This window comes from Sceloporus undulatus, chromosome 5 (assembly GCF_019175285.1).
Source record: "Sceloporus undulatus isolate JIND9_A2432 ecotype Alabama chromosome 5, SceUnd_v1.1, whole genome shotgun sequence".
Taxonomy (NCBI): domain Eukaryota; kingdom Metazoa; phylum Chordata; class Lepidosauria; order Squamata; family Phrynosomatidae; genus Sceloporus; species Sceloporus undulatus.
Window position 1 is genome coordinate 23,843,871 of NC_056526.1, and position 14,793 is coordinate 23,858,663.

At 41.0% G+C, this 14,793-nt stretch overlaps 1 protein-coding gene across 1 annotated transcript in view; it reads right to left on the reverse strand.

Annotated features, from left to right (window-relative positions):
* Nucleotides 1-6,008: 6,008 nt before the first annotated feature.
* The window catches only part of PTN (pleiotrophin), a 129,533-nt gene continuing 120,748 nt past the window's right edge, over nucleotides 6,009-14,793 (reverse strand). The window contains exon 5 of the mRNA XM_042466433.1: nucleotides 6,009-6,790. Within this exon, the coding sequence (XP_042322367.1) occupies nucleotides 6,738-6,790 (53 nt within the window). The 3' untranslated portion in view covers nucleotides 6,009-6,737. The remainder of the gene's footprint in view (nucleotides 6,791-14,793) is intronic.

Here is a 14,793-nt window from a genome sequence, read left to right on the forward strand (position 1 = left end):
CATCTGAAAAGCAGCCAAAAAAGTAGGATGCCAGAGGATTAACTGGGACTGTTCCTACCAAACTGGGACAGTTGGAGGGTATGCTTTAGAGGCCACATGAGGATATAGGGCCACATGTTGCCTATGGCATCATATGGACGTCCAGCCCTACCAAACCCTAAAATTGGCCCCAGCATGGCACTTTGTGCCACTCTGTATCGAGCCATAGTCTGCAGTAGCCAACATTCTTTTTCAGTTTTCTTCAGTTAAATTTCTGCCATCCTGTCTGTCCCTGACTTCCACTCCACAAAGAGCATCTGAGGAAATAAAGTCTATGAAAGCTCATGCTACAAACTTCTCCTTTTCTGTTAGTCTCAAAGGTGATAAAAATCTCTATACATACCTATTTCACATGTTTGTTAAGAAAATAAAGTGGGGAACCCAATACATATTTGCTGTTGTTTTGTGCCTTCAAGCCATTTCCAACTTATGGTGATCCTATTGCCTTCCCCTAAGACTGAGAGAGTGTTACATGCCTAAGAGCACCCTGTGGTTTTCATGGCTGAGCAGAGAATCGAACCCTGATCTCCAGAGTTGTTATTCAACACTCAAACCACTACACCACTCTGGCTCTCACCCAGTACACATGCACTGAGTAAAATGGTGGGTATCCTAGTACTCTGACAGATGAAGACTGGAAAAAAGGCTTTGAACAGGACCTCTGTGTTTTTCCCCCTGCCTTTGTATACCACAATTCACAACAACTCACTCGAGCTTTTGGTGGCTACTGCTCTGGCTACAGACAGAAGGAGAAGAAGAGCAGCCCAGGATACCTGCATCATGCTGTATCTAAGCCTGGCTACACAGAGAAATATCCTCCCTGACACTGAACAGGGACTCTTTTTCTATAGTTCTCAGCTGATGGGTGACAGGAAGGATCAGCTGTTTGTTTGTGTAGCAGTTTGAGAAGGCATTTTGTCATTGGTCTCCTGAGACATCATGCCACTGGAGAGACTTTGCCTTCCCTTCCTCAACTGTCATCTAGCAGCAAGAAATTCCAGCAGGATGACTGAACCATTTTGATCCAGCTGATAACTATTGAATGTAATTAGTTTCCTTCTCTTTTCCCATCTTGTGTTGTGTCTTAAATTCAGATGGTAAGTTTGAGGAACAGTTATACTATAGTGGTTTCTTTCTTTCTTTTTGTGGGGGGGGGGGGCTATGTAGCCATGTTCTGGAAGGGTTTATTTCTGAAATTTTGCCAGCATCTGTGTCTGGCATCTTCAGAGAATGCTGACACATTAAATAATAAATTATTCCAGAACATAGACACATAGCCCAAAAAACCCACCAAAAAGCCCTATAAATGCCAGCCATGATAGCCTTTATCTTTACAGTGTTATACTACTTACCTTTTTCTTTTTGGCTTTTTGACTTCAAATATCTACATACAAATTAATAACAATCTGGACTGGTTTTTCTTTCATTGTCTTAAATATCTATCAAGAGAAGATGGAGAGGAAACTCTTGCCTTATCTTTTTCTATCTTTGTTCATAAAATAGAAAGCTACAATTTGGGAATTATTCTTATCAGTCTGACTATCTGGAGAGCCAGCATGGTGTCGTGGTTTGAGATCTGGACTATGATTCTGGAGACCAGGTTTCAAAACCCTGCCAAGCCATAGAAACCCACTGAGTAAACTTGGGCAAGTCACATTCTCTCAGCCACAGAGAAACATAAAAGCAAACCTCCTCTGAACAAGTCTCACCAAGAAAGCCTCTTCATAGGTTCACCTTATGATGGCCATGAGTTGAAAATGACTTGAAGGCACATGCCTGCCTGCCTGCCTCCATTCAGCTATCTGTCTAACCTTTACCAGAATGCAAAACAGGACAAACTAAATATGGCATAAATTCATCTTTGCATTCATGATTAAATAAATGTAAATAATAACTGATGGGGTGAGATTCTGATAATTAACAAGATCTCAGCAGGCAAAGAAAGATACTTATTCCTCCCCTACTGATGAAAAGTGCTCCTCTTAAGCACCTATGTGCAATGGTAGGAGAATTTTCTGTGGCAGAAATGCAAATAAGCAACTTCAAAGACATGTTCTTTAATGGGGCCATAGTAGGGCCAGAAATGGTCAAACTTCACTGCTGCTGATATACTAATGAGAATCCACTCCATGCACATATACACACATTCCTGGCATTTATCTTTTAAGGAAAGATACATTCACTGATGTCTCAGATTTGGCATTTGGTTGCTTGTTTTGCTGTTTGGTGCGTCAATTGGTCTTGAGCCAGCCAGGCACCAGAATGTATATATAAAAATGCAATCACCTTTTCCTACTTTTTTCAGGAGAAAACATGGTTTCTAGAGAGCTTGCAGCACAATGAGATCTTCCATATTACAGGGGAGCCACCAGGGACATGAGATACTCCTGAAGTGCTTTCATTGAGAAGCTCTCTCTCTCTTTTTTTGTTAAATCATCTTTCCTCAGAAGTAGACTGCAACACTCAATGCTCTGGAGGCCTCTTGGATCTAATAGGATTGTGCCTGTGAAGCTAAAGATGATGGGATTTGTTTCTTATAGTCAGAACAATGCTAGGCAAACCAAGAGCATATCCTTTGGGGCTGTGATTTACTGAGTGGGTGACTTTCTCGCTCTTTGAAACCTCCATTTGTTTAGCTTGCGTAAAGTCTAAATGTCCCTGGAAGTTGCTTTTGTGAACAGAAACACACCCTGGCAGCCACTTCAATTATTTCCCCACCACCACCATCTAAGGGTAAGCACTGGCCCAATACAACAGAGGCATTTTACAGGCTGATAACATTCACAGGCATCAAAAGCTGCTGAAACGATTCACTGACTGATTTGTTTGGGGGGCAAGGAGTGGAATGAAAAAGCTGGAAAACATTGATGGAATGAGAACTTAGTATAGTATACTTCTGCTTGGGCTCCTTTAGATGTATCCAGTTGTTATGCTGATTGGAGATGATGGGACCCCAGCTCTGACATATCTGGAAGGCAAGGGGTTTGGGAAGCCTCACTTAGCATAGATTTGCAAATTTGTTGCTATGTCCCTCAAGTCAACTCTGCCTTATGGCAACAATATGGAAGGGTGGTTGGCAAGGTTTATCCAAAGTAGGTTGGCACCTGCCTTTCTCTAAGGCTGAGAAAGTGTGAATTGCCCAAGGTCATCCACTGTGTTCCTATGAATGAGCAAAAATTTTAAACCAGATCTTTCACTTTGTCTACATAGACACATTCCCCCTAATTCCTCCACAGGCTCACAGGGAGGAAAACCCCTTAAGGCTGAAACCTCAAATTGGGTATGAACTGCCTTCAATTGGGTATGGACTGCCTCCATACTGCAAGCTGCACAGTGCCACTCTTGTCAGGCGCATGTCATTCTGGGGTCAGAATAAAGCACCCAACATTGATAACATGATTAGGTGCTTTGTTCTGACCTCAGCAATGGTGCAAGGCAATGAATGGGGAAATATTCTGGCAAGCAAAAATTAAACCTCAGACTCCTGATCTAACACTCAAACCACAACAATGTACTAACTCTCACTAGAAAAAGGCAAATCAGTTCCTAGAATATGGACATGTCACTTTCCCACATGTTTATCATTAGACACCTGGTCTATTGCTGAATAAATTAGTGCATTGTAAAAAAAGAATAGCCACAGCGAACATTACTTTTTAAAGGGTCTTTAAACAGTTTCCTTCAAATTATCATTTTAAACCAAGTTAATAATTTACACTTATATCCTGCCATTCAGCCAGTGAAATCTTTTCCCCACTGGTGATCACAACAGCCTCTAAGGAATGGTAATACCAGCACTTACTATACTATTATGGTGAGGATATTCCAGGTTTGAGGTGTGACAACAGAAAGGGCCCTCCTTCAAGGAATCAGTTGTTTGGCCATGGAGGAATATGGTGTACTGAGGTAGTTTCTGGGCGTAATTTTGTAGTGACTTTTAAGGACTGAGGTACGTCTTCTGAGATACCTAATTCAACATTTGGTGGGAGGGACCACTTCTTTGAAGGTGCCATGTGGAAAAAGTCTAACATATTCTCAGAAACATTCTGAAAGAACCCTGTAGGCTAGTGCTACTCAAAGTGGCGGTTCATGGACGAGTGCTGGTCCATGAACCATCAACTAGTGGCTCATATTCAGTTTCCAAGAAAGAAAGAAATCTGGTACTAGTCCCTAATATGTTGAGGAAAATGATAAGATGGAAAGAATGTTTTTTAAAAAATTGAAAAAAAAATTGTAACACCTCCCTCTCCTACCCCCAAGATTTTCCAAGGATTGGGAGACCCTGATGAGAAGAATCCTGGACTGACAGGGATATTCACCATGCAAGGCTTATTCTGTGCAAAATTGCATGTGGCATCTTTGCACAGCATTTTCTTCACAAAAGTCTTATCTTTTACACAGAAAATGCCTTTTCTTGTACAGAAAACAATATTTTCTGTGCAAAAATATCATGTGTTGATTTCGTTTAGAAAATTCTGTGCACAAATACAGCACATGAATTTTGTGCAGAATAAGACTGAAACTCCAAGTAGCCTTCAAAAACTATGCACTATTTAAAGACTTTCTCTCAGTAGGAAAAAAATTGTTCAAGTATTCAATGCTTCCTTCAAGAACAATATTAGTGAAGTATACCCCTAAAAATGACCTACCATTCTTCCACAAAGGATAGCTAGAGAAACATTATTGTAGCCGACCTGAAAAATGGCTTGCCTTATGTTCTTTCATGCGAGGTATGCCTTATGTAGAACCCTGTTGTTTTGTTTTGAAATGTCAGCTGTCATCAATATTTCAGAAGAAGACCCTAGAGAGACTTTACACAAGTCGATACTGGGCAGAGCATTTCCAGAAACATGTATCTTTTTAAAGACAGAAACTATGTAGTGGCAATACCAAGTAACAGGGAATGGCTGTCCTGACCATGACCTATTTCTGACAGTTCATCCGTAGCTTATCATCATCACAGATAGGGTTCTTGCTAGATGAACTTGGCAAGACTTTTAGGGGGTAGACCTTGCTTTGCTTACAATGATGTGTTCATGTGTGAGTGTGGTTTAAGAATGTGGACTATAAACTATTACATCTACTGCCCAATAGTATCAGCATGGAATTACAGCAGCCTGGGAGCATGTCTGACACAAAATCATCCCATCTTAAAATAAACCATGTCCTGCAGCATTGGTCACATGGGGAGAGAATGCAAAGTCCCTGGTACAAAGGTACTTGGGTACTTTGTTGTTATTTTTAGATGCTCTAGAATACATCCCAATTGTGGATGAGGCATCTCCAAGAACTCCTATCCTCTACTGCTCTGCAAATTCATGTTCGTGACCTCCTTGATTGAGTCCATCCATATGGCATGTGGTCTTCCTCTCCTTTCTCTACCCTCCAACTTTCCAAACATCATTGTCTTTTCTAGTGACCCGTGCCTTCTCATTATGTGGCCAAGCTACGACAGCCTGAATTTATTAATCTTGGCTTCCAATGAGATTTCAGGCTTGATCTGTTCAGGGACCCATTTTGTTTATCTTTTTGGCTGTCCACAGTATCCTAAGCACTCTTCTCTGGCACCACATCTCACAAGAAATGTTTTTCTTTCTGTCTTTACTGCCAGCTCTTGCATTCATACATGGTGCTGGGGGATACAATGAGTTGGATGATTCTAACTTTAGTGCTCAGGTGTACAGTGGGCCCTTTTTATCTGCAAGGGTTCCGTTCTGCCCCGCATTCCATGGATGGAAGAAAAAGGCAGTGTGCATGTGCACAGCCACTCTCCCAGGGCCACGTGAACGTGCGGCCATTGAAATCAATGGGACTTGCCATCTGCAGATGGCAATCAATGGTGTTTGCCATGGGGTGGGGACACTGTATATCTTTACTCTCCAGGGTCTTACTTGGATACTTACCATACATTAATCCCATTGTGTTGAATGGAATATGTGTCCAGGAAGCACATAAGAAGCATTATAGACTAGAGCCTTAAATTGTTTTATTAAAAGGTGTAAATTACAGCCAAGTTAGTTATTTCAGTGCAGATACAATTTGGAGATAGAGACTCTTACTATTTAAAAAAAAACATTAAACATAAAAAGAGGTGGGGGGTCTGTTTTACACATAAGGAGGCTAGGCTGCACAGCATCTGAACAGATCATTATGACATCATAGAACCTTGATAGAATACAACTTGGGAGTTCCATGTAGGTCACCAGCCCTGTCCATAGCATGCAGACCCAAGCCTTAAAAGACTGGTCTCTGAGAGAAGGAATGCGGGATTTGGGAATGAACCTATATTTTTTCCATTTACCATAGCACTCATGTTCTAAATGACATTACAGTCTTTTATTGCAGACATCTACAAAGGTTAAGAGTATACACTGAAAATTCTAATGCAGCCTTCCACAAACTAGGACATTCTAGATGTGCTATACTACAAATCCCATTATCCCCAGCTATCACATTGGGGAGGGTAAAAGTTGTAATCTAACCCAGCCGAAAGGTGCCAAGTTAGCAGAGCCTGTACTAGAATTAAAAGAAGAAGAAGAAGAAAGAAGAAGAAAGAGTGTGTATTTGCATGTTTATTTCTTCCTACTGTACAATTAAGCTATAAATAACTTCTGGATAAAATGCCTAGGTGTCAATGAAACTTGTTAACCGATTACATTCGAGGAAATCCCATGTTCATGCTACCTGGCACAGCTTCCCTATTCCATTGTCTTCTCCTGTTTCTTGCCTTCTTTTTTCTTTTTCTTGGGTTCTGTTGACACAAAAAGAACAAGGAAAGTGTTACAAGTGCATCAGAAACAAGGCTGGCTTTAAAGGATGGTAAAGCTGGGAATTTCTCTGTCTCCTAAAACCTCCAGGGATTCCATAAGCCTATCAGTGCTATCTTGACACAGAGTGTCCAAGAAGATCCCACATAGCCTCAGAGAATTGTCAGTTGGCTTTCCCACCTCTTCCAGGCTAGGAAGGGAAGGGGGGGGGAACCCACTGAGAGGGCCCAAGGACCACTACAAATCAGGAGTGATTAGAGCCACATTCCAGTAAAAGAGTAAAATGTACTTTCCAAACCTAGGGCATTGGAGGTACCGTAAGCTTTTTGACTTACTAAATTAACATTGGTGCACTATTTCACTCTAACACATAAGAAAATAATACTTTTAGTACAGGCAAGTGTTAAGACATGGCTGGTCAGCCTGTAGTCCTCCAAATATATTTAGATGCCAGTTTACACCAGCTTCAACCCACCTGACCAATGATGATGAGGGATTCTGATGATGGGGGGAATGGTGGCTGTGGTCACCATTTTAGTTTCCTATAAATTAGGGTTGCCATAATTGTCCACTAAAACCTGGGACAAAATGTAGGACAAAATCTAGACCAAACTGTAGGACAACTGCAGGACAAAACTCAGCCCAAAATGTAGGACATTTAAGGTCCTCTTTCTTAAATGTCCTACAGTTTGGTCTAGATTTTGTCTTACATTTTGTCCTGGGTTTTAGTGGACAATTATGGCAACCCTACCCAAAATGCCTCACTTAAATGAGTAATTTGGATGAGAAGAGGTAATCACCACAAAAAGACAAGGTAGAACTTTAAAAAGCTCCAGTAAGGAAGGGCTGTTCAACAGTGGAACACACTCCCTCAGAGTGTAGTGGAGTCTCCCTCCTTGGAAGTCTTAAAACAGAGGATGGATGGCCATCTGTCGGGTATACTTTGATTGAGAGTTCCTGCATGGCAGGAGGTTGGGCTGGATGGCCCTTGTGGTCTCTTCCAACTCTATGATTGTAAGTGTAACACATTTCTTCCTTTTCCTCTCTTTAAATTGGTGAGAAGATCACAGAATCATAGAATTGACAGCCCTTGAGGAATTCAAAAAGTATAATCATGTCACCCCTTAATCTTTTGTTCACCAAGTTGAACATGCCCAGTTCCTTCACCCTTTCCTATGTTTTGTTCTCCATACCCCTCATCATCCTTGTGGCCCTTCTCTAAACCTTCTCCAACTTGTCTATATCCTTCTTAAAATGAGATCTTCTGCTTTTGTGCCCTGCAAATGTGCTCCTTCAGGCATTGGTAGGGCATTTGAGCCCAGCACTAGAAGTACATGCTTGCGTAAGTCGCCCTGCATAAATCACCTTGTTTCATCCATCTCTCCTGGTTAAAAGAAGGCAAATAACTGTTTGGTGCAAAAATGCAATGGGCAAACTCCTTGCTTATAATTCTGCTGCACCTTCAGCAGTGAAAGTGTCTGTATGGTGCCATCAGTAAGCAAGACCCAGCAGAATTACTAGGCACCTGAAGAGGCTGATTAAAAAGTGAAAAGCCAAGGTTGTGAATCATACAAGGTAGTCAGCTGGGCAGCTTCTTGAGTTGAGTGGGTGTTTTGAACTCACATGAGCTTTCATTTTCTTCAAGTGCTTCCCACAGTGCACAATTTAGGAAGGTGAACAAACAAAGGCTTGGAATAGCTGGACACCTGCTGAGGATTTCCCACCAGCCTCAGATCTGCTGCTGCTTCTCCTTACTTGTTCACCTGCCCACTTAAGCAAATGAGTGACCAGTGGTTAGAGATTATACTGTCTGAGGAGAAGACAGTTTCCATTCTATTCCACGTGCAACTGGAGATTGAACTGGCAATCCAGTCTTATTTCAACATTGGCGGTGGGATTGTATCCTCCACCACACCTTGAGGCAACAAGTTAGTTTAAAGACCCAGGACAGTTTGGTAGGAAGGAAGAAAATATTCAAACATCTTTGGAAAATGATAAAAAATAAATAAATAGGGATTTTCAGATTTCAGGAAACAGTAAGTGTTGGACAGGAAAAAGTAGAAGCAGTCCTAGCAGCAGAGTCACCATATTATCTCCCTGTGGACAGTGGTGCCCTCAGAATGAGAGCTCCTTCCATGTCCATAGATATTGAGGAAGAAAATGCAGTAATGTTGGGTTTGTGCCTACTTTAGGAACATACCTTCCATCTATCCCAATGTGCAAGGACAATCTTGATTTATCTCCAGTCATCTAACTTTTTCAACTGCTCTTAAAATGTCCCAGTTTCTCTCTCCTCTTCTCTCTCTTTGTCCTCAGTTTACTCCAGTTGCTTCAAACTGAGTTCAAAGAGCAAGAGTAGACTGTAGAATCAATGGCTCCATCCTATGGAAGCCTGGAATTTATAGTTTCTTGTGGCATCAGACCTCTTGGGCAGAGAAATATCTCAGAAAACTACAAATCCCAGAATTCCATAGCATTGAGCCATGACAGTTCTGAAAACAATTTGTTCTGGGAATCAAACACGTTAGGAAAACAAAAGCAACTCTCTCCCTGGTGTACATTTGGCAGCGTTTTCTAAGTAGGCAAATATTCCTTCTTAAAAGAAAAAACACATAGTGAAAAGAATCTGACGAGGTTTGAAAACAGTCAGGGTGTGTGTATGGGCAAGGAGGGGAGAAAACTCTGGTTAAGGCAAAATCTTTCCTATCTCAAGAGCCAGCTCTACTTGGCATGCAAGCTATTGTCTCAGGGACTAGCTTGGAGAGAAAGGAAGAAAAAGAAAAAGCGGGGGTAGAGAAACAATCCTGAAAATAGCAGGCAGCTCCTGAAGAAAGCAGGTCATGGCTCAGTGGAAAGCAAGAGAAAGGATTTTGTACATATATCTATAAACACAGAGACATCAGTAAAACACCTCCCACCTTTCCTTTCTTATTTATTGGTGGAGTCTTTGGGGTTCTCAGAGAACATGATCCTAAAGGTGAGGAGGTTCATTCTACTTGTGGTGCCTCATCTTTCTTCCCCTTCACCCCCCCTACCCACCCTCCCACTGCTCAGAAGATGTCAGTGTTTACCCTTCAATTTAAGGACAGAGACTATTGAAGGGGGGAAGAAAAAAGAGCAACAACAGACAGTGGTTGCTGAGAACTATGACGAAACAATATTGCAGAATGGTGGGTCCAAATTGGACATTTTAGGGACAAGGCATGTGCCTAGGAAATGCTTTTTAAAAAGAACAAAACAACAAAACAACAAACATCCCTTGCCAACTCCTCTCCAGCCTCTCATCCAGCCGATGAGCTTGCATTCAAGTGGAAAGATTCCCAATTGAAGGTGGAAGATGTCAATGCTCTTGCCCCTGCTCCAGTGGCAGCTGTTGGTTTCATGCCACTAGGGCAGTGAATCTGCTCCACATTTTCCTCTGAACCTTAAATGAGGTTAAATCTGAGGTCACTGGTGGCAGTGTGGATTCAAGCAATTTCGGATTTCTTCTCATGAGGCTGAGAGTGTGTGTCATGCACAAGGTCCACCCAGTGGGTTTCCTTGGCTGATAGGGATTTAAACCAAATGTAAACAACTCAGAGACAGACAGACAAATGATCGACAGATATTCACTCAGTCACTCACTTTCTCCAGACTCCATAGAACTAACATTATTATTATTATTATTATTATTATTATTATTATTATTATTATTATTAACCTTTATTTATGAAGCGCTGTAAATTTACACAGCGCTGTACATGCAATCTTTTTAGTTAGACGGTTCCCTGCCCTCAGGCTTACAAGCTAAAAAGACATGACACAGAAGGAGAAGGGAGTGGTGACGGGAAAGGGTAAGAGGTCCAGCAGTTCCTCTCAACCTCCGAGGCCTGGACCAAGGCAGATGGACTGAAGGGAGGGCTTGGCTTCAAAATGGAAGGTTAATCATTATCCAGGGAAAATACATACTCACAAGTAGGATAATACATATACAGTTCATAGCAATACAGGAAATGGATCGATAAACAGCCAACAACAGAACATCAGATAGTAAGCGACAATTATGCGATGCATGATATTTTTTTATGATCCTTGACATGTTTCCCTATGGCTCATGGAATTATATGATAGAACTGTGTAATTTAAAAAACACTGTTATTGTATTTTATCTATGTATTTCATCTTCTTCTGTAAATCCACTTAGGAAGCCTTCCATATGCTCAGATTTTTAATTGATGGAGTCAAGCATCCACAGTTTGAAACTATTAAATAACAAAAATCTTAATGCATTCCAAAAATCAAACCTTGATTCTGCCATTTGATATAAGGGATGCCATTTTACCATGCCATTGTATTTAATGGAACTTCAGCATCCACAGACCTTGGTATTCACAGGGGTCCTGGAACCAAACCCCAGTGCATACCAATCACTCACTGTATATACTTCTGCCAAACAAAGAAATGAACACATTTTGATGTTAACAGCAAATTCAACAGACAATGCCAAAAACTGGGTGTAAATATCTATTTTCTCAATGTAAAAGAAATTGACTTCCTTCAACAAATGTATCAGTGAACTGCAGAAAACATTGCCCCTCCAACACACACAGATACTTCATTAAATAGCAATATGGAATGCATCTTGGTCTCAACTTACAGATAAGTTAAAACAAGAAATCCAACTCTGTTTTTATTATTCCACAAGTGAGAGACCTGTCTCTTAAAGTTTATGTGACATGCTTATACAGGGAAAAGAACAGAATGAAGGTGCTGGGAAGGGGAAAGAAATAAACAGAATGGGAAGTAGGAAGCAAGGGAAAAGGAAAGAAGAGAAAGAGAAAGAGAAAAGATATAAGGAAGGTATAAAAGAAGGAAAGAAATGATTTGCCCATTTGGAATACAAATGGGAATAACATTTGTTTATATGATATCTTTTCTAAAAACTCATTAAGCATAACAACTTCAGGCATTTTCACTGCTGAAAACTGGAGAAAACTAAAGTCAGAGATGAGATTAAATTTCTCAGAAAACACTCCCCCCAGGAAATTTCTGAGATTTTAATTTTTCTCACCACCACCCTACCCTCCTCACAGACGAAGAAGACAACTTTGCAGAATTTCCCATGAATATTCACAATCATTGGGAGGGGGTCCCATATACTCCCTATTATAGCTCGAACTATCCAGAGCATTGTAGGGGGCATAAAATGGCATCCAGGAATTGGCAGCACACTTACGTTGGCTGCCTCTTACATGGCAATCAAAATAGCAAGGAAAACAAAGACATTGTGCTACTGCCACTGTTCATAACAAGCTCCCCTGCCTTGAGAAACTGTTGGAAAACTCCTCCTCCAATGGATTAATTTGGTTCCCCACTTTTCTCTACTTACAGATAGGGTAGTAAACTTTGAGGAGCCATTTCTTTGCAAGTCTAAAATAGGCCACTGAATAAATAAACACTGAAAGACAAACTAGCTGAAGAGCTTCCCTGCATTGCCAGTCAGGGTTGTCAGTTACAGGGATTTTCCAGGTTCTGAAGCTTCCAAGTCAGGCCTTGAGACTTAGGTTGCATCTACACTGTAGAAATACTGCAGCTTGACACCACTTTAAGTACTATAGCACCATCCTATGGAATCCTGGAAATTGTAGTTTTGCATGGTCTTTTAGCCTTCTTTGGCAAAGAGTGCTGGTGACACACGAAACTACAAATCCCAGGATGGCAGTTAAAGTGATGTCATGGCAGTTAAAGTGGTGTCAAATGGCATTATTTTTACAGTGTTGATGCACCATTAGAGAAAGCCCCAGTGATGTCACTAAGTGTTATGCATTAAGCATAAAGCACCATTGCTCATAACTTGTCATTCAAATACACACACACATATTTTCTTGTTTGTACGATGGGATTTAATCTAATCAGGCCTTGCTACTGGCCTGAACATGATGCAGAGAAGAGCAAAGCGGAACATGGTTTCTTGAGTGTCGAAAAACTATGGTAAGCAGAATCTTGGACTGTTGAGAATATTTGCAGTTCTGTACTTATCCTCTCCAAAATTCAAACATGGTTGGTTTGCACAGAAAAAAAATTCTACATAGAAAGAGTATTTCCTGCATAGGAAATACTATAACAGGTGAGTTGTTCTGCACAAAAATCCACATGTAGTTGTTTTACATAGAAAAACAGCAATTTCTGCACAGGAAATAATACTTCTATGTAGATTTATTATTCTCTGCACATAAAATGCTGTTTTCACCTCAAAAGCCAAAAGCAAAATTTGTACAAAATATGTCAATTAGCTTCTATGTAATATGGCGGTCCCGTAATATCTACTAGGTTTTGGTTACAGGCTCCCCACCCCCACCCATGGACACCAAAATCATTGAATCCTCAAGTTTCATTAAATATAGAAAATGGAGACCCTTATATAAAACAGCAAAATCAGGGTTTGCTTTCTAGAGTTTATATTTTTTTAAAATATTTTCAAGCCATGGATGGTTGACTCCATGGATAAAGAATCTGTGGATACAGAGGGCTGACTGTATGTAAATTTAGCCTACTTGTAAATATATTTGCACATGGGTTGTTGGGGTTTTTTGTTGTTGTTGTTGTTTTAAGCCATGAACTGAATTGAAACATTTTGGCAAATGCAAAATCTGGTGGGAGACTAAGTTCTGATCCACAAATTAGTCTTAGAGATGTGAATCTAACCAGCTCATATTGAAATGTGCAACAATCAGATTCCTCAAGCATGCCTTCTCCAATTTTTGATGGAAGAATTATCACTGTCCATTTATGTGTATGTAAATGTGTGTGTGTGAAAGAGATTGCTTTTTTATGCAGCTGTTTGCCCATATAATGTGAGAAAATCCCTAATTCCTGCGTCTTAATTGCATCCTATTTCTCTGCCTTCTGAATTGCTAATGAATATGTTACCTTCTTGTGCACGCTTCTAATGAACTAGATTAAAGACTGAGGTGCACAGTCATCACAGAAGAAGATAATAAGAACAGATACTGCAGATGGTGGGAGAGCTTGCATCTTAAAAGCCCTACCATTTTCTGATTATGATAAAGCCTTTAATAGGACCAATAAAAGTTTTAAACTTCAAGGTGTCATATCTAAACATATTTGCATATTACCAAAACCTTAATCTGGAATGCTTTTAAAAGAGAGACTGAAAGATTAGGAACAATTTTCCTTAATGATGACAAATCAAAACAATGCCTATTTATTTATTATGCAGATGAAATACTATATTTAACATGAATGTCTGAAACAGAGAATACTGAGCTATATGCAGTCTTTGGTTACCAATCATCCATTTCTTCCTGCGTTCTATACTACACTGCACTTGCTTGTGTCCACAACAAGTTTTTCTTAAGAGTTGTGGTACCTGAGGAAAGGCTTCAATATGGTGTGGCCTGTTAAGTGGGAAGCAGGAAATTGTTAAATATTTGGTTGTTGAGCAGGAATCTTTGTTTTCAATTAAAATCATATTGCCTGTTTAACTAGAATCCTGTGCATAAATTATATTTTTCACTGTTAATTGCCATCATGTCAGCTTTGACTTATGGCAACCTTATGGATGTGTAACCTGCAAGATCTGTGGTCATCATCTGCCCTGTCAAGGCCCTACAAACTCAGGGCTGTGATTTCCTTGAGGTTATAATGCGGCTGCCCGACTGCGCGGGCCGGCTGCTTTGCCGCCGGGAGCCAGCGCGGCTCCTTGGCCCCAATTTCCGGGTTGGGGCCACCCTCCGCCCTGATTGGTGGCGCTGGGCGGAAGGGCCCGCCCCTTCCACCCGCACTGCTCTAGTAGGGGCAGAGGAAGTCTCTATGGTGAGGCTTCAGTTCTCCAGGGCAGCTCATTGGTTGGGCTGTCCTGGAGGAGGAGCCTCACCAGCAGGTGAGTAGGCGGGGCCTTGGCCTATAAAAAGGCCATGAGGCCAGGCCCCGCAGCCATTTGCCGCTCGGCTCTCCCACCCACCCTCCGCTAGGATGCTAGGGTTTT